We start from the raw sequence: 23,488 nt of genomic DNA on the forward strand, positions 1-23,488 counted from the left end.
CCATCTCGGCTCACTGCAACCTCCCTGCCCGATTCTCCTGCCTCAGCCTGCCAAGTGCCTGCGATGGCAGGCGCGTGCCGCCACGCCTGACTGGTTTTCGTATTTTTTTGGTGGAGACGGGGTTTCGATGTGTCGGCTGGGCTGGTCTCCAGCTCCTAACCGCAAGTGATCCGCCAGCCTCGGCCTCCCGAGGTGCCGGGATTGCAGACGGAGTCTCGTTAACTCAGTGCTCAATGGCACCCAGGCTGGAGTGCAGTGGCGTGATCTCTGCTCGCTACAACCACCTCCCAGCCGCCTGCCTTGGCCTCCCTAAGTGCCGAGATTGCAGCCTCTGCCTGGCAGCCACCCCGTCTGGGAAGTGAGGAGCATCTCCGCCTGACCGCCCATCATCTGGGATGTGAGGAGCCCCTCTGCCTGGCTGCCCAGTCTGGAAAGTGAGGAGCGTCTCTGCCCGGCCGCCATCCCATCTAGGAAGTGAGGAGCGCCTCTTCCCGGCCGCCATCACATCTGGGAAGTGAGGAGCGTCTCTGCCCGGCCGCCCATCGTCTGAGATGTGGGGAGCACCTCTGCCCTGCCGCCCCGTCCGGGATGTGACGAGCGTCTCTGCCCGGCTGCCCTGTCTGAGAAGTGAGGAGACCTTCTGCCTGGCAACCGCCCCGTCTGAGAAGTGAGGAGCCCCTCCGCCCGGCAGCCACCCCGTCTGAGAAGTGAGGAGCGTCCTCCCTCCTCGTCCGGGAGGGAGGTGGGGGGGGTCAGCCCCCCGCCCGGCCAGCCGCCCCGTCCGGGAGGTGAGGGGTGCCTCTGCCCGGCCGCCCCTACCGGGAAGTGAGGAGCCCCTCTGCCCGGCCAGCCGCCTCGTCCGGGAGGGAGGTGGGGGGGGTCAGCCCCCCGCCTGGCCAGCCGCCCCGTCCGGGAGGCGAGGGGTGCCTCTGCCTGGCCGCCCCTACTGGGAAGTGAGGAGCCCCTCTGCCCGGCCAGCCGCCCCGTCCAGGAGGGAGGTGGGGGGGTCAGCCCCCCGCCCGGCCAGCTGCCCCATCCGGGAGGGAGGTGGGGGGGTCAGCCCCCTGCCCGCCCAGCCGCCCCGTCCGGGAGGGAGGTGGGGGGATCAGCCCCCCGCCTGGCCAACCGCCCCGTCCGGGAGGAGGTGGGGGGATCAGCCCCCCGCCCGGCCAGCCGCCCTGTCCAGGAGGTGGGGGGTGCCTCTGCCCGGCCGCCCCTACTGGGAAGTGAGGAGCCCCTCTGCCCGGCCAGCTGCTCTGTCTGGGAGGGAGGTGGGGGGTCAGCCCCCCACCCGGCCAGCTGCCCCGTCCGGGAGGGAGATGGGGGGGTTAGCCCCCCGCCTGGCCAGCCGCCCCGTCTGGGAGGTGAGGGGCGCCTCTGCTCGGCCGCCCCTACTGGGAAGTGAGGAGCCCCTCTGCCCGGCCAGCTGCTCTGTCTGGGAGGGAGGTGGGGGGGTCAGCCCCCCACCCGGCCAGCCGCCCCGTCCGGGAGGGAGGTGGGGGGGTCAGCCCCCCACCCGGCCAGCCGCCCCGTCCGGGAGGGAGGTGGGGGGGTCAGCCCCCCGCCCGGCCAGCCGCCCTGTCCGGGAGGTGAGGGGCGCCTCTGCCCGGCCGCCCCTACCGGGAAGTGAGGAGCCCCTCTGCCCGGCCAGCCACCCCGTCCGGGAGGGAGGTGGGGGGGTCAGCCCCCCGCCAGGCCAGCCGCCCTGTCAGGGAAGTAAGGGGCGCCTCTGCCCGGCCGCCCCTACTGGGAAGTGAGGAGCCCCTCTGCCCAGCCAGCCGCCCTGTCCGGGAGGGAGGTGGGGGGTCAGCCCCCCGCCCAGCCAGCCACCCCGTCCGGGAGGGAGGTGGGGGGGGTCAGCCCCCCGCCAGGCCAGCCGCCCCGTCCAGGAGGTGAGGGGCACTTCTGCCCGGCTGCCCCTACTGGGAAGTGAGGAGCTCCTCTGCCCGGCCACCACCCCATCTGGGAGGTGTACTCAACAGCTCATTGAGAACGGGCCATGAAGACAATGGCGGTTTTGTGGAATAGAAAGGGGGGAAAGGTGGGGAAAAGATTGAGAAATCGGATGGTTGCCGTGTCTGTGTAGAAAGAGGTAGACATGGGAGACTTTTCATTTTGTTCTGTACTAAGAAAAATTCTTCTGCCTTGGGATCCTGTTGATCTGTGACCTTACCCCCAACCCCGTGCTCTCTGAAACATGTGCTGTATCCACTCAGGGTTGAATGGATTAAGGGCGGTGCAAGATGTGCTTTGTTAAACAGATGCTTGAAGGCAGCATGTTCGTTAAGAGTCATCACCACTCCCTAATCTCAAGTACCCAGGGACACAAACACTGCGGAAGGCCGCAGGGTCCTCTGCCTAGGAAAACCAGAGAACTTTGTTCACTTGTTTATCTGCTGACCTTCCCTCCACTATTGTCCTGTGACCCTGCCAAATCCCCCTCTGCGAGAAACACCCAAGAATTATCAATAAAAAAGAAAAATAAATAAATTAAAAAAAAAATTCTTTCTTGCTTACCTTTTAAATTATTTAGCTCTAACAATTTCTACTTTGCAAATTTTGCAGAAATAACATTAAATGGAGCAGAAAATAAAGCTAGTATAGGGTAGAGAAGGATTACCTGACTTAGAGCACAGGGAAAGAACTCCATCTTCATTTCCACTAAAAATTGAATATTTCATGCTGTCCTGAATTGAGTCAGGAGCAAAAGCTTTTACAGTCACAATAGAAGTACCTGTAAAAATTAGGTTAAAAAAGAACTCCATTAGGATAAAAAAATTTCATGGAAACACAAGAGAAAATACTGATTATTTATTATTTGCCTACTATGTTTTCACTTGTTCATTCATTCAACAATAACTTATTGTCTTCAATGAGCCAGATCCCATGCTAGGTGCTGGGGATATACTAGCAAACAAGATAGAAAAGATCTCTGTCCTCATGGTGGTTATTAACTTGTGTAAGGAGACAGACAATAAACCATTAAAACATACATAATCATAGAAAAGTTTCAATTGTGCCAGGCCCTTAGAAAGAGAGAAATAATGTTACTTGATATAAGGTACTTCTTTTTCAGGGGAAGCACCAGACTTTAGAGAGGTCTGGGGACAGTGAAGGATGAGAAGCCATAGAAACAGCTGGAAGAAGAGGATTTTGGGAAAAAGAGCCACCACCACAAAGGCTGTGGGCCAGGAAAGGGCTTGGTTGGGTAAAGCACAACGAGTAGGGGAAGAAGAAGAAGGTGGAGATGGCAGGATAAGCAAGGGTCAGATTTTACTGTAAGTGCAAAGGGAAGTCATGGAAGCATTTTAAGGAGTGGAGTAAAATATGATTTGCTTTTTAAAAATATCATACTAAGTGCTATGAGAACAGAGAAGAGAGGGGTAAGAATGGAGCAGAGAGGCCAGTTAAGATAATACTGCAATAGTCCAAGCAGAAGACAATGACCTAGGACTGTGGGATGGGAGATGGAAAGACATGGACAGATTAAAGACATTTGACACACTGCCCCAAAACACTGGAGGTGGGAGTGGGAAAGGAGGCTATGACAGCATAAAGAAAAGAAATATTGCCTCAACCAGCTTCCGATCTAGCTGTAGGTAAAAGCAACCCAACTACAGAGTAACCAACAACTTAACTGCAAGACATGAATTAATTCAAGATTTGTTCAGATAGAGCAGGGGCAAAGAGATAACTTTAAGGGAGAAACAGAAATTCAGTTAGGTATAGGAATTGGAAAGACAAAAGAGAAGGAAGTCATTTTAAGTTATGGGAACAGACTAAATACTAACATGAAAGAAGAATTAGCAAGGACTGATAGAGGCAAGAAGACAATCCTTGTAATTAGATCTAGAACCAAATAAGGCAGGAGTGGGGAATAAATTTAAATAGGAAGTATAAATACAGTGTGAAGAAGGGTAAGAGAGGTAGCAAGAGAATGGGAGAGCTTGAGAGCCAGGGAGATAAGTGTGGCTTTATGTCAAGAATCAGCTAATTTTTCTGTCAAGGGCCAGATATTAATTATTTTAGGCTTTACAAGTCACACAGTCCTGTTGCAAATACTCAAATCTGCTATTGTAGCATGAAAGTAGTCACAGACAATGCATAACCAAGGGAGTGTGGCTGTGTTTCAATAAAACTTTATTTACCAAAATAAGTGGATGAGCAGATCCTCGCTTTATGTGACAGGAAGCAATGAAGAAATGCAAAGTTCTTGAGGGGACTGATATACTAAGAGAAGATGCTGAGTGCCTTTAAGGCAAACCGGGTAGGACAGCTGTCTGTATGGGAAGCTCTGTGGAAAAAGTCATCTACAGCAGCCGGAAGGGTCCCAAGTATTCATTTGGTCCCCAAGTTAGTACTTTGATGTCCTTGTAATATTTTATGTCCTTTGCTGCTCATCTTTCCCAGTTGTCTATGTGTCACCCTCTTAGGATTGCCTGCCTTGTTTTGTAAAAGTATTTTTTTACTTAATCAATTTCATTTATGTGAAATTTACATACAATAATCTGTACATATTTTAAATATAGAGTTCTATGAATCTTGAAAATATATACACTGTGTAATCAGTATCATAAGCATAAAATATTTTCTATGATCAGTATCATGATCATAGAATATATTCGACACCTCAAAATGCTTTCTTATGCCCATTTCAGTTTTCTCTCACTTTTGGCCCCAGTAAATCACTGATCTGCTTTCTATAACTCTACATTAGTTCTACCTCTTAAATTTCATACATTTGTGAATTACACAATACCTGATTTCTTTTGCTCAGCATTTTTTGAGAATCAAGCATGTTATTTTATGTATAAAAATTCATACAATTGTTATTACAGAGTAATATTCTATTAAATGGAAAACCACAATTTCTTTTTCATTTACCTAGGGATGGGCATTTGAATTATTTCCAGTTTTTGGCTATTATGAAAAAAACTGCTATGAACATTCATACACAAGTGTGTGTGTGGACCCATGTTTTCACTGATCAAGGCTAAATACCTACGGTAAGTATACATTTAACCTCATAAGAAAATGCAAAACTATTTTTCCAAAGTAGTTGTATCATTTTACATTTCTTCTAACAACATATGAGAATGGCAGTTGCTCTACTAATATGGTTTGGCTTTGTGTCCCCACCCAAATCTCATCTCAAATTGTAATCCTCATAATCTTCACGTGTCAAGGGAGGCACCAGGTGGGAGGTGATGGGATCATGGGGGCAGTTTCCCCATGCTGTTCTCATGATAGTGAGTGAGTTCTCATGAGATCTGATGGTTTTATAAGGCAGTTTTCCCTGCTCTTGCCCACTGTCTCTCACCTACTGCCATGTAAGGCATGCCTCGTCCCCTTCCACCATGTTTATAAGTTTCCTGAGGCCTCCCCAGCCATGCAGAACTGTGAGTCAATTAAGCCTCTTTCCTTTGTAAGTTACCCAGTCACAGGTAGTATCTTTATAGCAGTGTGAGAATAGACTGATAACATCCACATTGATTGGTATTATCAATCTTTTAAATTGTAGCCATCCTAGTGGATATGTAGTATCTTACAGTGGTTTTAATTTATCTGGTGTCTGGTGATGTTGTGCATCTTTTCATGTGCTTATTGGCCACTTCCTCCTCTTTTTAATCCATCTTTGGTCCTTGGCCTCCTGTTTACTACTCACCTACTATTCCTCAGAAACTTCCTCATAGTTCCACTTCTACGCTGTTGGTGAAAATGTAAACTAGTACGACCACTATGGAAAACAGTCTGCAGATTCCTTAAAGAACTAAAAGTAGATCTACCATTTGATCCAGCAATCCCACTTCTGGATATCTACCCAGAGGAAAAGAAGTCATTATACAAAAAAGATACCTGTGTATGCGTGTTTAGGACAGCACAATTCACAATTGCAAAAATATGGAACCAGCCCAAATGCCTATCAATCATCGAGTACATTAAGAAAATGTGATTATATATATATATATATTTATATATATATATATATGCACACACACCATGGAATACCTCTCAGCCATAAAGAGAAATGAAATAATGGCATTCACAGCAACCTGGATGGAATTGGAGACTATCATTCTAAGTGAAGTAACTCAGGAATGGAAAACCAAACATTGTGTATTCTCATTCGTATGTGGGAGCTAAGCTATGAAGATGCAAAGGCATAAGAATGATACAATGAACTTTGGGGACTTGGGGGAAAAGGTGGGGAAGTGAAGGATAAAAGACTATACAATAGATACTATATACACTGTTTGGGTGACGGGTGCACCAAAATCTCAGAAATCACCACTAAATAACTTATTCATGTAACCAAAGACCATCTGTTTCCCCAAAACCTACTGAAATAAAAACTTACTTAAATTTAAAAGAAACAAAAAAACAAATATGTATACATAGAAAAAATATTATATATATGTATATTCTAAAAAATAAATGAAAGAAGCTTCCTCATAGTTCCTTTACTGGCCTTAGTCCTCTGATATTAGGCCTGTAATTTATGGCATCTGTTTTACACTCCCAATCTTGCAATGCCTGTGCTTCTTCACTTAACTGTCATCCTGCCCTATAGGATTACACATACTGGTAAAAGTTTGCACACTGTCCTGACTGGGGAGAGATGGATAGGGAGTAAGTCTATAGGAGTCTACCTTGCTGCTGGGTGCACAGTAACAGAGGCCATGTATAAGACAGTGGTAACAAGTCACAAGAGGAAAGTAAGAGGAAACATTTAAAAGGAACAGGAGCTGACATGGTGTCAGAGATGAGTACAGAGCAGAGCTCATCATCCCATATGCATTTGGGTAAAAGCAAGAAGAAGGAACAAATGTAGGGGTCAAATGGTGGAGGAGGCCAGAAAATGTCTCAGACAGTCACTGTCAGCCTATTGCTGTCAGCAGGGAAAGGAGGCTTCAGGATGCTGAAGATTCTGGGCTTTTCAAGAGAAGCTCAAAATTTTATATATTTATTTTTATTTGAAATCTCTCAATTTCTAAGTGTTGGAAAATAATTTAATTTATGGGGAAACCCCCCACTATATTGGTTGAACAAAACACAACTGTGGTCTGACTCCAGTTCTGAGTTTTCTTGTTTACCATCTCTGATAGAGAAGACAAATCTCTCCTCTTTTGTTACTAACCCTTTTGGCACTTAGATTGTGCTACTAATTTGTCATCTAAGGACTTGTACTGAACATAGTTGAAGACTGATCTCATCTGCCTGCTTAAATTGGACTAAGTTCCATGACAGCAGAGATTTTCTATATATTTGTATTGTATATGTTTTATAACTCTATATTAGTTTTGCTTTGAAAATTTCATATACTTGTGTATCATGTAGTATCTGGCATATTTTGCTCAGTATAATTTTTCAGGAATAAAACATGTTATTTTGTGTATCAAGTTTATTTTCTTGTATGTAGTAGATGCTTAATGAGTACGGGAAGAAAGGAGGTTAAAAAGGGAGACAGAGGAGAAAGGACACTGACATTTTCTATTGTGAGAGATTAGAAAAATCCTGGTCTCTGCCTACAGGATCACTGTAAGCCAAAAGCAATTTTTTTAACTAATTTTTTTTTTCAAATAACTCACTGCTATAATACCATATCTGATAGTGAGATTTGCAGTAGTTAGAAAAAACAAACAAAATAACAAAAAAAACAGCTACTCAAGATCTTTGCTGAGCCATCTCATTGAACCCTCATACACAAGCCCCAGAGACCCCAGCTTGAAACCCATCTTGCTAGAGGCAATAACAAAAATGACCCCTAAACCAAGCCAAATTGTTATTTTTTTTTTCTGGATATGTAAAAGGATTTTACTGTAAAGAACAGAAAAAAGAAAAGGCTCTGGAACAAATAGTAGTTTTCCTTCGAAGCCTTTCAATGCCTAACACTCAAAAATGCAGTGATCACTGTAAATATTAAAGGAAACAAGTGTGATATTGCCTGCAAAACTGAAACTTCAGTGAAAGCTCAGTCAAAAAAAAGGGATAAAACAGAATTTGTTAAGGAAAAAGAGCAAGAAAACCCAACTGAATATATTACTCTCTTAACAAACATTATGCTTAACATAAACTGTAACAAAGTTTAAAAATCATTTATCAGGATTTCCAAATGGTTATTCTTTTCAAGCCAGTTAGGAAGAAGTCATTTAGTGACAAAGTAATGGATTATAATCAATCATGGTGGAATCAAGTTACTACACCTGTTGAGAACTCTTTCAAATTGCATTATAATCTGATGCTTATTTTATTGCATTTTGAGAGACATATTGTTAATATAAAAATGTCTTAGATTTTTGGTAGGAATATGCCTTTACAGTAGTACAATATGTTTTATCCCCACTGCTCAAAGTTCTGTGCTTCCGGGTACAATTTATTTCCTAAACACAGGAAATTTTATTTCAACTGGCTTGTCATATAAGTCTTAAGGATGGCAGTAAGAAAAGAAACAGCTATGCCAACAAAAGAAACAATCTTGCTGACGGCCTTTTTTTCATGGGTTAGAATGCTTATTATATGCCCAATTACAAAAGAAAACATAGTGACTGCTTGCATAGAAAAGAATAAAGATGAGTACAGAACTGCAAAGAAGAGTTATACATGGCCTCTCTCATAAAGGAACAATCCTATTTTTATTGCAAATCAAATTTTCATAATATCAAATGGAATTGTAGCACAAAAGAATTTCATTCAATGAAAATACTTCAAACTAGACACTGAAGTCAGCAAGAAGCTGCAAATGTTTTATATGTTCTTCCTCTGACAAAGTCCAAATTGGAGATTCTCTTGAAAAAAGATAAAATAACTTAAGGGACTTGAATCCTTCTTGGCATCTGCTTACTGTGAAAATTTTAAATAAAAGTCTATCTCTGGGCATATAGATGAAACTTACTATTCATTTCACATTATCAAGGTAGAAAGGGTAAGCTATGAAAACCAACACTGTACCTGCAACTCGAACGAGTTAAGTGAAACATACAGAATAATTTACCTTTTACATTTTCAAGCTTTTATAAATTTTATTTCAAGTCTGACACCATATTTAAAAAGTGTAAAACATTTAATGTTCTTGGTTTTTTCTTCTTTACATAAATAGAGTTAAAAAACTCTGACCACTCACAGCAGCAATTTAAAAGCATACTTAGATAACTATTAATTAATGCTATATGACTGTAAAAATCAATAATTATAAAAATATTTAGGTAAAGTAATTATGAAAACATTGTATGCATAGAAGTGCATGAGTGAATAATTCTAGAGTTTTATGTTTGTTATTCCTAAGCAATGCCAACATTTTCTTATTGATGACTGACTTGAGAGAAACAGATTTTCAAACATTTGGATGATTCTGAATTATCTGTTATCACTTAAGTGTCCAACCATTGAAACTAAACATATTGCAACTACTTAAGAAAAGTCTGGAGTGACATTAGCAAGATGGCAGAATGGGAAACCCCAGACCTTGCTGCACAAAGGCACTGACTTAACAAGAACATATGTTCCAAAAAGCCTTCATGAGAACTGCAAAAGCAGTTAAGAAGTCATGGGACACCAGGCAAGCTCAAAACCAAGAATAGTCAGATTGTAGACATTGCATTTAATCCCCAGTGGACATTCCCCTAAGCTAGCAAGAGTGCTAGTGAAATTCTTTTGTGCTACAATCCCATTTGATATTATGAAAATATTATGAAAATTTGATTTGCAATAAAAATAGGATTGTTCCTTTATGAGACAGGCCATGTATAACTCTTCTTTGCAGTTCTGTAGTCATCTTTATTCTTTTCTATGCAAGCAGTCACTGTGTTTTCTTTTGTAATTGGGCATATAATAAGCATTCTAACCCATAAAAAAAAGGCCATCAGCAAGATTGTTTCTTTTGTTGGCATAGCTTTTTCTTTTCTTACTGCCACTCTTAAGAATAAACACACAACTTTGGGCTTCTCCACTGGGATGGAAAGAGAAGGGTAGAATATACATCCAACTTTATAGCTTTTGAGGGGGCTACCTGTGGAGATGGTTTCTGTGTTAACTTGGCTCAGAATACTGATGGAGAGCCAGCATACTTTGGATGCTTGAGGGTTGCTGAGAACAAAAGAGAACTCAGTGGCTTACCGCAGTGCCAGAGAATGTGAAGTACTGCAGATAGACACCAGAGAGAGCAAGAGACTACAAAGCCCCTCAGAAAGAAACTGGCAAACCTCTCTAATTGGGTAGTCACGTACATAAGCCCAGTGAAGATTCATCCCCAGAAAACCTTTAGGAGGCCCCCAGAATCTGTAGCCAGGCTGATTGGTAAAGATCTTCCTTTGCACAAATCCAGTCTGTAAAATCTAGAGAGGTGGTAATTTTTTTCAAATGCACAAATCACACCAAAAAAAAAAAAAAAAGACAATAGGAATATGAAGAAACAAAAAATGGCTGAATCAATGGAATAAAACAAATCTCCAGGTGCTAACCTGAAGAAACAGATCTATAAATTACTTAACAAAGAATTCAGGACTGAGTGCAGTGGTTCATGCCTATAATCCCAGCACTTTGGGAGGCCAAGGCAGGTGGATCACCTGAGGTCAGGAGTTCAAGACCAGCCTGGCCAACATGGTGCAACCCTGTCTCTACCAAAAATAAAAAAATTAGCTGGGCATGGTGGCGGGCACCTGCAATCCTAGCTAGTCAGAAGGCTGAGGCAGGAGAATCGCTTGAACGCAGGAGGCAGAGGCTACAGTGAGCCAAGATTATACCACTGCACTCCAGCCTGGGCAACAGAGCAAGACTCCATCACAAAAAAAAAAAAAGAATTTAAAATAATTACACAGAAACTCAGTGCACTACAAGAGAACACAGACAATCAAATGAAATGAGGAAAACTGCATGAACAAAGTGAGAATATCAATAAAGAGATAGAAACTAATTTTAAAAAACCCAGAAATTAAGGAGCTGAAGAACAAAATAACTGAATTGAAAAATTCACCAGAGGGATTTTAACAGAAGACTTGATCAAACAGAGGAATCAGTGAACTTGAAGACAGATCATTTGGAATTATCAAGTTAGAGGAACAACAGCAACAATAAAATAATGAAGAAAAGTGAAGGAAGCCTAAGGAACTCATGGGACATCATCAAGTGGACCAATATATTCACTATGAAAGCTCAGAAGGAGAAGAGGGAAACAAAGGAAAATGGGTAAAAAGCTTATTTGAAGAAACAATGGCAAAAAAGTCCCCAAATCTGAGGAAAAAAATAGACATCCATATTCATGATACTTAAAGGACTATACATAGGATAAATCCAAAGAAATCTACATGAGAACACATTAAAATCCAACTGTATATGTCAAAGATAAAGAGAAAATCTTAATTAAAAAAAAAAAAGAGAAAGAAAAAGTGACTCATCCTGAACAAGGGAGCTCCCATGAGATTAAGTGGATTTCTCAGCAGAGACAGTAGAGATCAGAAGGGAGTAGGATGATGTACTCAAAGGGCTGAAAGTAAGAAAACTGCCAACCAAGAATACCACGTCTTCCAAAACTGTCCTTCATAAATGAAGGAGAGGTGACTTTCCTAGATAAACAAACGTTGAGGGATTTCAAGTCTATTAAACCTGCCTTACAGGATATGAGAAAGTGAGTCCTTCAAGTTGAAACAAAAGGACACTATACAGCAAATGAAAACACAAAAAAAAATACAGCACTTGTAAAGGTAAATATAATATGGCAATAGTGATGAAAAATCACTTTTATTCTGGTATAGAATTTAAAAGATAAAAGAATAAAAATATAACTACTAACTAGGTTAATGGATATGAAATATAAAAGATGTAATCTGTAACATTGATAATATAGAATGTGTTGGGGATGTAAAGGAGCAGAGTCTTTTGTATGTAATTGAGCTAGAGCTGTTATAAAGTAAATTGTTTTAATATGATATTTTATATAGTCTCCATAGTAACCACAAAGAATATATGTATAGAAGAAACACAAAAGGAAATAAAAAATCAAGGTATGTTGCTACAAAAAATTAACAAAACACAAAGGAAGGTAACAAGAGAAGAAAATAAAGAAATGAAAAATAAGATCCAGCTATATGCTGTCTATTAGAGACTCACTTTACGTAGAAGAACACACAAATAAGCTGAAAATGAAAGGATAAAAATATTTCATACAAATGCTATCCAAAAGAGTGTAGGGTTGGCCATACTTTTATCAGGAAAACTTGGCTTTAAGTTAAAAACTATCACAAGATGTAAATAAGAACATTATATAATAATAAAAAGTCCATTCAACCACAATGGAATGAAACTCAAAATCATTAGCAAAAGGAAAGCTAGTAAATTCTCAAGTACATGGAAATTAAACAACACATTCTTGAACTACTGATACATCAAAAGGAAATCAAAAGAAAATTTAGAAAATATACTGAGATAAAAACAGAAACAAAACATACCAAAAATTATGGGATGCAATGATAGTAATACTAAGAGGAAAGTTAATAGTGGTAAACACTTACATTAAAAAAGAAGAAAGATCTCAAATTAACAATCTAACATTACAACACAAGGAACCAGAGAAAGAACAAACTTAACCCGAAGTTAGTAGAAGGAAGGAAATAATAAATACTAAAGGAGAAATAAATGACATTATAGAAAAGCAATAGAAAAAAACAATGGAACTAAGTTATTTTTTTGAAAAGGTTAATAAAATTGGCAAAGCCTTAGGTAGACTAATGAGACAGAGACAGAGAAAGAGAGAGAGAGAAAAAAATGAATCTTTAATTAAAGAGGAGACATTAAAACCAATGCCACAGAAATCCAAAGGGATCATAAGAGACTAATTTGAACAATTATACAGCAAAAAATTAGATAACCTAGATGAAATAGATAAATTTCTGGAAATATATAACCTACCAAGACTGAATCATGAATAAATAGAAAATCTCAAGAAACCTGTAATTAGTAAGGTGATTGAGTCAATAATCAAAACCTCTCAACAAAGAAAACTCCAGGACCAGATGGCATCACTGGAGAATTCTAAGAAATATTTAAAGAATTAATGTCAATTCTTCTTAAACTCTTTCAAGAAATTGAAGGGGAGAGAATACTTTGAAACTCATATTATGAGGCCAGCATTATTCTCATTCCAAAGTCAGACAAAGATACTAAAAAGAAAGAAAGTTTTCTTCAGACCAGTCTCCCTAATAAATATATATGCAAAATTTATCAATAAAATATTAGCAAGCATAATTCAACAGCACATTAAAAGGATTATACACCATGACCAAGTGGGGTTTGTCCCTGGGATGCAAGAATTGTTCAACATACAAAAACAAATTAATGCAATACACCACATCAACAGAACAAAAAATAAAAATTACATGATCATCTCAGTAGATGCAGAAAAAGCATATAACAAAATTCAACATGCTTTCATGGTAAAAACTCAAAACAAACTAGGAATAGAAGGAAATTATTTCAACATAATAAAGGCCATATATAAAAGTCCCACAGCTAACACAACACTCAACAGTGAAAAACCAAAAGCATTTATGCTAAGATAAGGAACAAGACAAGAATGCTCACTTCTTTTTTTTTTTTTTTTTTTTTTTTTTTTTTTTTTTTTTTTTTTTTAAGACGGAGTCTTACTCTGTCACCCAGGCTAGAGTGCAATGGCATGATCTCGGTTCACTGCAACCTCCGCCTCCAAGGTTGAAGTGATTCTCCCACCTCAGCCTCCTGAGTAGTTGGAATTACAGGCACCCGCCATCATACCTGGCTAATTTTTGTATTTTTGTGGAGACAATGTTTCACCATGTTGGCCAGGCTGGTCTTGAACTCCTGACCTCAGGTGATCTGCCCACCTCGGCCTCCCAAAGTGCTGGGATTACAGGTGTGAGCCAGTATGCCCAGCCAGAATGCCCACTATTACCACTTCTATTTAACACAGTATACAAGTCCTAGCCTGAGCAATTAGACAAGAGAAAGAAGAAGAAGAAAAAAAATGCATGCAAACTAAAAAGAAAAACAAAGTAAAATTATCTGTGCAGACAACATAATCCTGTGTGTGTAAAACCCTAAAGATCCCACAAGAAAAACTAATAAACAAATTCAGCAAAGTTGCAGGATACAAAAATCAATATGCAAATATTAGTTGTGTTTCTATCCAGTAACAATAAGCAATCTGAAAAGAAAATTAGAAAAACAATACCATTTACAACATCATCAAACAGAATAAAATACTTAAGAATAAACTTAATCAATGAGGTAAAATGTTAATACGTTGAAAATTTCAAAACATTACTGATGGAAGTCAAAGAAGTCACAAATAAATGGAAACCATTCCATGTTTATGAAGTGGAAGACAATATTGTTAAAGTGACCATAGTACCAAAAGGAATCTACAGATTCAATTCAATCCCCGCCAAATCTTCAATGTCATTTTTTGTAGAGTTAGTATAAGCTACCCTAAAATAAATATGGAATGTCAAAGGACCCTGAATAGTCAAAATAATCTTGAGAAAGTAAAACAAAGCTAGAGGCCTCATACTTACTGACTTCGAAACAGTTTACAAAGCTACACCAATCAAAATGTATGATACTGGAATAAAGACAGACATATAGACTAATGGAACAGAATATAAGGCCTAGAAATAAACCCATATGTATATGATCAGATGAACTTCAATAAGGGTGCCAAGGTTACATAATAGGGTATGAATAGTGTCTTCAACAAATGGTGCTTGGAAAACTGAATATCCACATATGAAATACTGAAGTTGGACCCTTTTCTTATACAATCTACAAAGATCCACTCAGAATGGATTAGAGACTTAAATGTAAGAGCTGAAACTCCAAAATTAATATAATATAGGAGGAGAGCTTCATGATATTTAATTTAGCAATGACTCATTCTTTGGATATAAGACCAAAAGCATAGGCAACAAAAGCAAAAAAATAGACAAATAGGAGTATATCAAACTGAAAGCTTTTTCACAGCACAGGAAACAATCAACAGATTAAAAAGGGAACTTATATAATAGGAGAAAATAGTTGCAAGCCATATATCTGATGAGAGATTAATATCCATAGTATATAAATAACTCTTGCAAATAAACAAGAGAACAAAAGCAAATAACCTGATTAAAAATGAACAAAGGACTTGAACAAACATTTCTCCAAAGATGATATCCAAACGGTCAATATCATTCAATATCAGGGAAGTAAAAATCAAAACCACAAGATATTACCTTATACCCATTAGGATGGCATTAATTTTATATTAAAAATTAAAAAAAAAACAGAAAATAACAAATGTTGACAAGGATGTCAAGAAATTGGAACATTTGTGCACTGTTGCTGGGAATGTAAAATGGTGCAGCCCACTATGGAACATAGTACAGAGGTTCCTCAAAAAATTAAAAATAGAATTACTTTATGATCCAGCAATTCCACTTCAGGATATATATCCCCAAGAATTGAAAACAGGATCTCAAAGGGATATTAGCATACTCATGTTCCTTGCAGCATTTTTTAAAATAATAAATGAGACGTAAAAGCAACCTAAATGTCCCTCAATGAATGAATGGATAGCCAAAACGTAGTATATACATTCAATGAAATATTATTTGGCCTTTAAAAAGAAGGAAATGAAAATCCTGTTATATGCTACAAAATGGATAAAGCTTAATGACATTATGTGAAATAAGCCAGTTACAAAAACAAATACTGTCTGATTCCACTTATATGAAGTATTTAAATAGACTCTTAGAAACAGAAAGTAGAATGGCATTTGCTAAGGGTTGGTGGAGGGGGCAGAAGAAAATAGCTTGGTGGGCACAATTTGAATTTTACAAAATGAAAAATATCTAGAGATCTGTTGTGTAACAATGTGCACACAGTTAACACTGTCGTAGACTTAGAAATAATCAAGATGGTAAATTTTATGTTATGTGTTTTTAACACAATAAAAAAAGAAGAAATGCATTGATTTTTTTCTACCACCTTCCTATCATAAAAATGGCTGAACCATTACTAACGCTTTTTAAAAAAATCACTCCTGATGTGAGACAAAGCATGGAAAATGTATGCTCAAAAGAAATAATTTTCCAAAATTTGTGGATAGGTGAAAATCATGCTTTAAAATGAAAATGGTATACATTCTTAAACTTATTTGCTTTTGTGAACACCTAAAGAAATAATAGAGAAGCCAGAAAACTGCTTATTTTTTTATAAGTTTAAGCAAAAAAAAAGATGTGCAGATAAACCAAAATAAAGTTAATGCATGCAATGAGAAGTAAACACAATTGATTAAGTCTGAAATAGGTTTTTAATAGGATTATAGATTTTAATGGGGCAACTTTCAAAGAAGTGATTATAAATTGTTGCACTTAATTATTTAAAAATGCACACATAGCAACTTAGAGAAAGGCAGGTGCTAAAATGATCCCTAGATGTTCCAACTATATCTCTAATTTTGTGATTTACAGAAGACTGTATTTAAGACATGAGTTTGAGAATTTTCACTGCTGCTTCAGTGTTGGATCAGAGTCAACATCTTGCTTGTGGACCTGGTGCTGCCAATTTTCCCTCACTTCCCAACCATTTCTTGTATGGGCTGTCATCCCAAAGTTGACATTCAGACTTTAGATTCCCTGAATTTTCAGGAGCCATCCTCATTATCCTTTCCAGCTCCCAGAACTCCAGATCAAGCTAGAATCCAGAGCCTGCATGTGTTCAGAAAGAAAGGTTGCATAATTTTTCTATGTGAGTAATTCTCAACTTTGGTTTTGAGATAACCCAGAACATTTCCAATTATCTCAAAAAACAAGGTAAATGTATCTACCAAAATGTACAGTTACACTTCACTTAAAGAAATGCCTTTTAAGATGTTTTTAGTTGCCAAATAATAAAAACTACACTACAGTATTTCCATAATTCAATGATTGTTGCAGCAGCTCTTCATGAAAACAGCATTTTTATCCTCAAAATAATCTAAAATCAGGCTTCAGACATCCACAAACAATAGATGCCAATTAAAAACAAAAATAAAATCCTGTTATTTCTACCAAATGTTTTATTCTATTTTTGACTTAAATATTAATAAGGAGGTTGAGCAAGATGGCAAAATAGAAGTCTCCCCAGATTGTCCTCCCAACAGGGAAACAAAATTGAACAATTATCTACACAAAAAAGGACCTTCATAAGAACCAAAAATCAGGTGAGCAATCACAGTACCTGGTTTTTACTTCATATCACCAAAAGAGGCACTGAGGAGTGTAGGGACAGTCTTGAATTGAATACACCCCCACCTTCCCCATCTCCTGGCAGTGGCCATGTGCTGAAGAGAGAGAATCTGTGCACTTGGGAGAGGGTGAGCATGGTGATTGTGGGACTCTGCATTGGAACTCAGTGCTGTCCTGTCACAGCAGACAGCAACACTGGGCAGAACTCAGCCAGCTCCCATGGAGGGAACATTTAGTCAAACCCTGGTGATAGGGGAATCTCCTATCTCAGCAGTTGGAACCTGAATTCCAGCAAGCCTTGCCGCTGCAGGCTAAAGAGCTCTGGAAAGTTTGTCTAGGCCACAAGGACCACAATTCCTGGATAAGGAATTGTGCAGGGCTTGAAGCCAGTGGACTTCCGGGAGCACATGACCTACTGAGACACCAATTGGGGTGGCCAAGGGAGTACTTTCACCACCGCTCCCCTAACCCCAGGCAGCACAGCTTATAACTCCAGGACAGACTCTTTCCTTCCACTTGAGCAGAGGAGAGGGAAGAGTAAAGAAGACTTTGTCTTGCAACTTGGATACCAGCTCAGCCACAGTATGATAGGGCATTAGGCAGAGTGCTGAGGCCCCCATCCCAAGCCCTAGCTCCCAGACAACATTTCTAGACACACCCAGGGCCAGAAAGAAACCTGCTATCTTTAAGGCAAATACCTAGTCCTGACAAGATTCACCACCTGCTAATGAAAGAGCCCTTGGGCCCTGAAGTACTCCTTGGTAGCCAGGAGTACTCACCATGAACCCTGGGCGAGACTCAGAGATGTGCTGGCTTCATGTGTGACCCAGCATATTCCCAGATGTGGTGGCTATGGGGAGAGATCCCTTCTGCTAGAGAAAAAGAGAGGGAAGGGGAAAGGGGACTTTGTCTTGTAGTTTAGGTACCAGCTCAGCCACAGTGGGACAGAGCACCAAGTGGGCTCTTAGGATCATTGATTCCAGGCCTTGGCTCTTGGACAGCATTTCTTGAACTGCCCCAAGGCACAGGGGAGCCTACTGCCTTGAAGGGAGAGTTCCAGGCCTGGCAATATTCATCACAAGCTGACTAAAGATTCCTTTGGCCTTGAATGAACATTAGCAGTAGCCAGACAGTATTCCTCATGGGCCTGGAGTTGTGGTGGCCATATGAGAGAGACTCTTATGCTTGTAGAAAAGCGGGGGGAAGAATAGGAAGGACTTTTGTCTTGTGGCTTGGGTGCCAGCTCAGTTGCAGTAGAATAGAGCACCAGGTAGATGTGTCAGCAGTCCTGACTTTCTGATGACATCTCTGTACACTCCTAGGCTTCAGGGGAACTCACTGCCATGAAGGAAAGGACACAAGCTTGGCTGGCTTCAACACCCACTGTAGAGCCCTGGGGCCTTGAGTGAACATAGCTGGTAGCAAGGCAGTGGTTACTATAGGCCTTCGATGGGACCCAGTGCTGTACTGGCTTCAGGTATGACCCAGTGCAGTCCCAGTGGTGGTGGTCACAGGGGTTCTTGGGTCACTCCTTCCACAGCTTCAGGCAGCTCAGCACAGAGCAAAAGAATTTGTTTGGGAGGAAGTAAGAGAAGAGAACAAGAGTCTCTGCCTGGTAATCAAGATAATTCTTCTGGGCTATATCCAGGACCACCAAGGTGGTGCCTCTGCATTAGGAACCCCCTAATGCAGATATGACTGCAGTGACCAAAAACTTAGATCACAACACCAAAGTCACTTTGAATACCTGGAAAGTCTTGCCAAGAAGAAGAGGTGCAAACAACCTAGATGGCAAAGACTACAATAAATACCTACTCTTCAATATGCAGACACTGAAGAACATCCATAAGCATCAGTACCATCCAGGAAAACATGACCTTACCAAATGAACTAAATAAGGCACCAGGGACAAATCCTGGAGAAACTGAGATAGGTGACCTTTCAGACAGAGAATTCAAAACAGCTGTTTTGCAAAAACTCAAAGAATTTCAAGATAACACAGAGAGGGAGTTCTGAATCCTATTGGATAACTTTAACAAAGAGATTGAAATAATTGAAAAAATTCAAGCAGAAATTCTGGAGTTGAAAAATGCAATTGACATACTTAAGAATGCATTACAGTCTCTAAGCAACAGAACAGATCAAGCAGAAGAAAGAATTAGTGAGCTTGAAGGCAGGCTATTTGAAAATAAACAGAGGAGACAAAAGAAAAAGGATGAAAAGAAGAAAGCACATCTACAAGATCTAGAAAATAGCCTCAAAAGGGCAAATCTAAGAGTTATTGGCCTTAAAGGGAAAGTAGAGAAAGAGGTAAGAGTAGAAAGTTCATTCAAAGGGATGATAACAGAGAACTCCTCAAACTTAGAGAAAAATACCAATATATAAGTATAAGAAGGTTATAGAACACCAAGCAGTTTTAACCCAAAGAAGACGACCCAAGGCATTTAATAAACTCCCAAATGTCAAGGATAAAGAAAAGATCCTAAAAGCAGCCCAAGAAAAGAAACAACATGCAGTGGAGCTCCAATACATCTGGAAGTAGACTTTTCAGTGGAAACCTTACAGGAAAAGAGAGGGTGGCATGACATATTTAAAGTTCTGGAAGAAATAAGCTTTTATCCTAGAATACCATACTCAGTGAAAATATCATTCAAATATGAAGGAGAAATAAAGACTTTTCCATACAAACAAAAGCTGAGGGATTTCATCAACACCAGACCTGTCCTACAAGAAATCCTATGGGGAGTATTTCAATCAGAAAGAAAAGGACATTAATGAGTAATAAGAAATCATCTTAAGGTACAAAACTCACTGGTAATAGTACACAGAAAAACACAGAATATTATAACACTGTAACTGTGGTGTGTAAACTATTCTTGTTCTAAGTAGAAAGACTAAACAATGAACCAACCAAAAATAATAACTACAACGACTTTTCAAGACATAGTCAAGACAGTACAATAAGATATAAACAGAAACAACAAAAAGTTGAAAAGTGAGGGAACAAAGTTAAGGTATAGTCTTCTTTAAAAATTTTTGATAAGGAGCCTTACTCTGTCTCCCAGGTTGGAGTGCAGTGGTATGATCTTGGCTCACTGCAAACTCCGCCTCCCAGGTTCAAGTGATACTTGTACCTCTGCTTTCCAAGTAGCTGAAATTACAGGTATGTGCACCATACCTGGCTAATTTTTCTATTTCTTTAAGTAGAGATGGGTTTCATCATGTTGGCCAGGCTGGTCATGAACTCCTGGCCTCAAGTGATCCACCTGCCTCAGCCTCTTGACATCCTGGGATTATAGATGTGAGCCACAGCACCCTGCCTAAAGTGTAGTCTTTATTAGTTTTCTCTTTGTTTGGTTGATTGTTTGTTTATGCATTCGGTGCCAAGTTATCATCAGTTTAAAATAATAAGTTATGAGATATTATTTGCAAGCCGCATGGTAACCTCAAATCAAAAAATATACAATGAAAACAAAAAAGCTAGAAATTAAAATACACAACCAGAGAAAACCACCTTCACTAAAACGAAGTCAGGAAGATAAGAAAAAGGGGAGAGAAGACCCTAAGACAATCAGAAAACAAATAACAAAATGGCAGGAGTAAATCCTTACTTAGCAATAATAACACTGAATGTAACTGGACTAAACTCCCCAATCAAAAGACATAGTATGGTTAAATGGATATAAGAAGAAGACACAATGGTCTTTTGCCTACTAGAAACACACCTCACCTATGAAGAGACACACAGACTGAAAATAAAGAGCTGGAAAAAGATACTCCATGCAAATGGAAACAAAAAAGAGAAAAAGTAGCTATATTTATATCATATACAATAGATTTCAACACAAAAACTATATAGACAAGGAAGGTCATTATGCAATGATAAAGGAATCAATTCAGCAAAAGGATATAATGTTTGTAAATATATATGCACCCACCACTGGAGGACCCAGATATATAAGGAAAATATTATTAGACCTAAAGAGAGATTGACCCCAGTTCAATAATAGCTGAAGACTTCAACACTCCACATTCAGCATTGGATATATTATCCAGACAGACAATCAACAAGGAAATATTGGACTTAATAGGCACCATAGATCAAATGGACCCAATAGATATTTACAGAACATTTCATCCAATGAAATGGATGGAGAATACACATTCTTCTCCTCAGCACATGGATCATTCTCAAGGACAGACCATATGTTAGGCTGCAAAACAAGTCTTGACAAAATATTGACAATAATTAAAATTATATAAAGTATCTTCTCTGACTGCAAAGGAATAAAACCAGAAATCAATAACAAACAGTATTTTGGAAATTATACAAACACATGAAAATTAAACAATATGCTCCTGAATGACCAATGATTCAATGGAAAAATTTAAAAGAAAATTTAAACATTTCTTGAAACAAATGATAATGGAAAGACAAAATACCAAATCCTATGGGATCCAGCAAAAGCAGTACAAAGAGTAAAGTTTATAGCTGTAAGTGCCTACATCAAAAAAGTAGAAAAATGTCAAATAATCTAACAATGCATCTTAAAGAATTAAAAAAGCAAGAGAAAAACAAACTCAACATTGGTAGCAGAAAAGAAATGACAAAGATCTGAACAGAAATAAATGAAACTTAAATGAAGAAAAAATACAAAGATCAATGAAACAAAAAATTGGCTTTGTGAAAAGATAAACAAAATCAACAAACCTTTAGCCAGACTCAGAAGAAAAGGGAGAAGACCTAAATAAATAAAATCAGAGGTGAAAAAGAAGGCATTCCGACAGATACTACATAAATTTAAAGGATCATTAGTGGCTACTATGAACAATTATACACCAATAAATTAGAAAACATAGAATAAATGGATAAATTCATAGACACATATAACCTACCAATATTGAACTATAAAGAAATCCAAAGCCTGAACAGACCAATAATATGTAATGAGATCAAAGCTGTAATAAAAAGTCTCCCAGCAAAGAAAATCCCAGGACCTGATGACTTTACTGCTGAATTTTACCAAACATTTACAGAAGAACTAACACCTATCACACTCAAAGTATTCCAAAAAATAAAGCAAGAGAGAATACTACCAAACTCATTCTACCAGGTCATTATTATCTTCGTACCAAAATGAGACTAAGAGACATCAAAAAAAGAGAAAAGTAAAGGCCATATCTCTGATGAACACTGATGCAAAAATCCTCAACAAAATACTAGCAAACCAATTCAACAACACATTAAAAAGATCATTCATCATGACCAAGTGGGATTCATCCCAGGGATGCAAGGATGGTTCAACTTACATAAACCAATGGATGTGATACATCATGTCAACAAAATAAAGGACCATATGATTATTTCAATTCATGCTGAAAAAGCATTTGATGAAATTCAACATCCCTTCATGATAAACACCTTCAACAAACTGGGTATAGAAGAAACATACCTCAGCAAAACAGAGCAATTAGACAAGAGAAAGAAATAAAGGACATCCAAATTGGAAAGGAAAAAGTCAAATTATTCTTGTTTGCAGATGATATGATCTTATATTTGGAAAAACCTAAAGACTCCTCCAAAAAACTATCAGAACTGATAAACAAATTCAGTGAAGTTGCAGAATACAAAATCAACCTACAAAAATTCACGGCATATTGCCATGCAAGCAGCAAACAATATGAAAAAGAAACGAGAAAGTAATCTCATTTACAATAGCTACAAATAAAATAAAATACCTAGGAATTAACTTAACCAAAGCAGTGAAAGACTTCTGCAATGAAAAGTATAAAAGATTGATGAAAAAAATTGAGGAGGCTTCACAAAAAAGGAAAAGATATTCCATGTTCATGGATTGAAGAATCACTATTTTTAAAATGTCCATACTATCAAAAGCAACCTAAAGATTCAATGCAATCCCTACTAAAATACCAATGACGTTCTTCATAGAAATAGAAAAAATCTAAAATTTATATGAAATCATAAAAGACCCATCATAGTCAAAGCTATCCTGAGCAAAAAGAACAAAACAAAGGGAATCACATTACCTGGCTTCAAATTATACTACAAAACTATAGTAACAAAACAGCATGGTTCTGGCATAAAAACAAACATATAAACCAATGAAACAGAATAGAGAACCCAGAAACAAATCCAGACATCTACAGTGAACTCATTTTTCACAAAGTTGCCAAGAACATATACTGGAGAAAGAACAGTCTCTTCAACAAATGGTGCTGGAAAAACTGTATATCCA

At 39.0% G+C, this 23,488-nt stretch overlaps 1 protein-coding gene across 1 annotated transcript in view; it reads right to left on the reverse strand.

Moving 5' to 3' along the window:
* DCHS2 (dachsous cadherin-related 2) overlaps positions 1 to 23,488 on the reverse strand; it is a 271,974-nt gene that overhangs the window by 46,855 nt on the left and 201,631 nt on the right. The window contains exon 14 of the mRNA XM_024928710.4: positions 2,621 to 2,734. Within this exon, the coding sequence (XP_024784478.4) occupies positions 2,621 to 2,734 (114 nt within the window). The remainder of the gene's footprint in view (positions 1 to 2,620; positions 2,735 to 23,488) is intronic.

Source organism: Pan paniscus, chromosome 3 (genome assembly GCF_029289425.2).
Source record: "Pan paniscus chromosome 3, NHGRI_mPanPan1-v2.0_pri, whole genome shotgun sequence".
Lineage (NCBI taxonomy): Eukaryota > Metazoa > Chordata > Mammalia > Primates > Hominidae > Pan > Pan paniscus.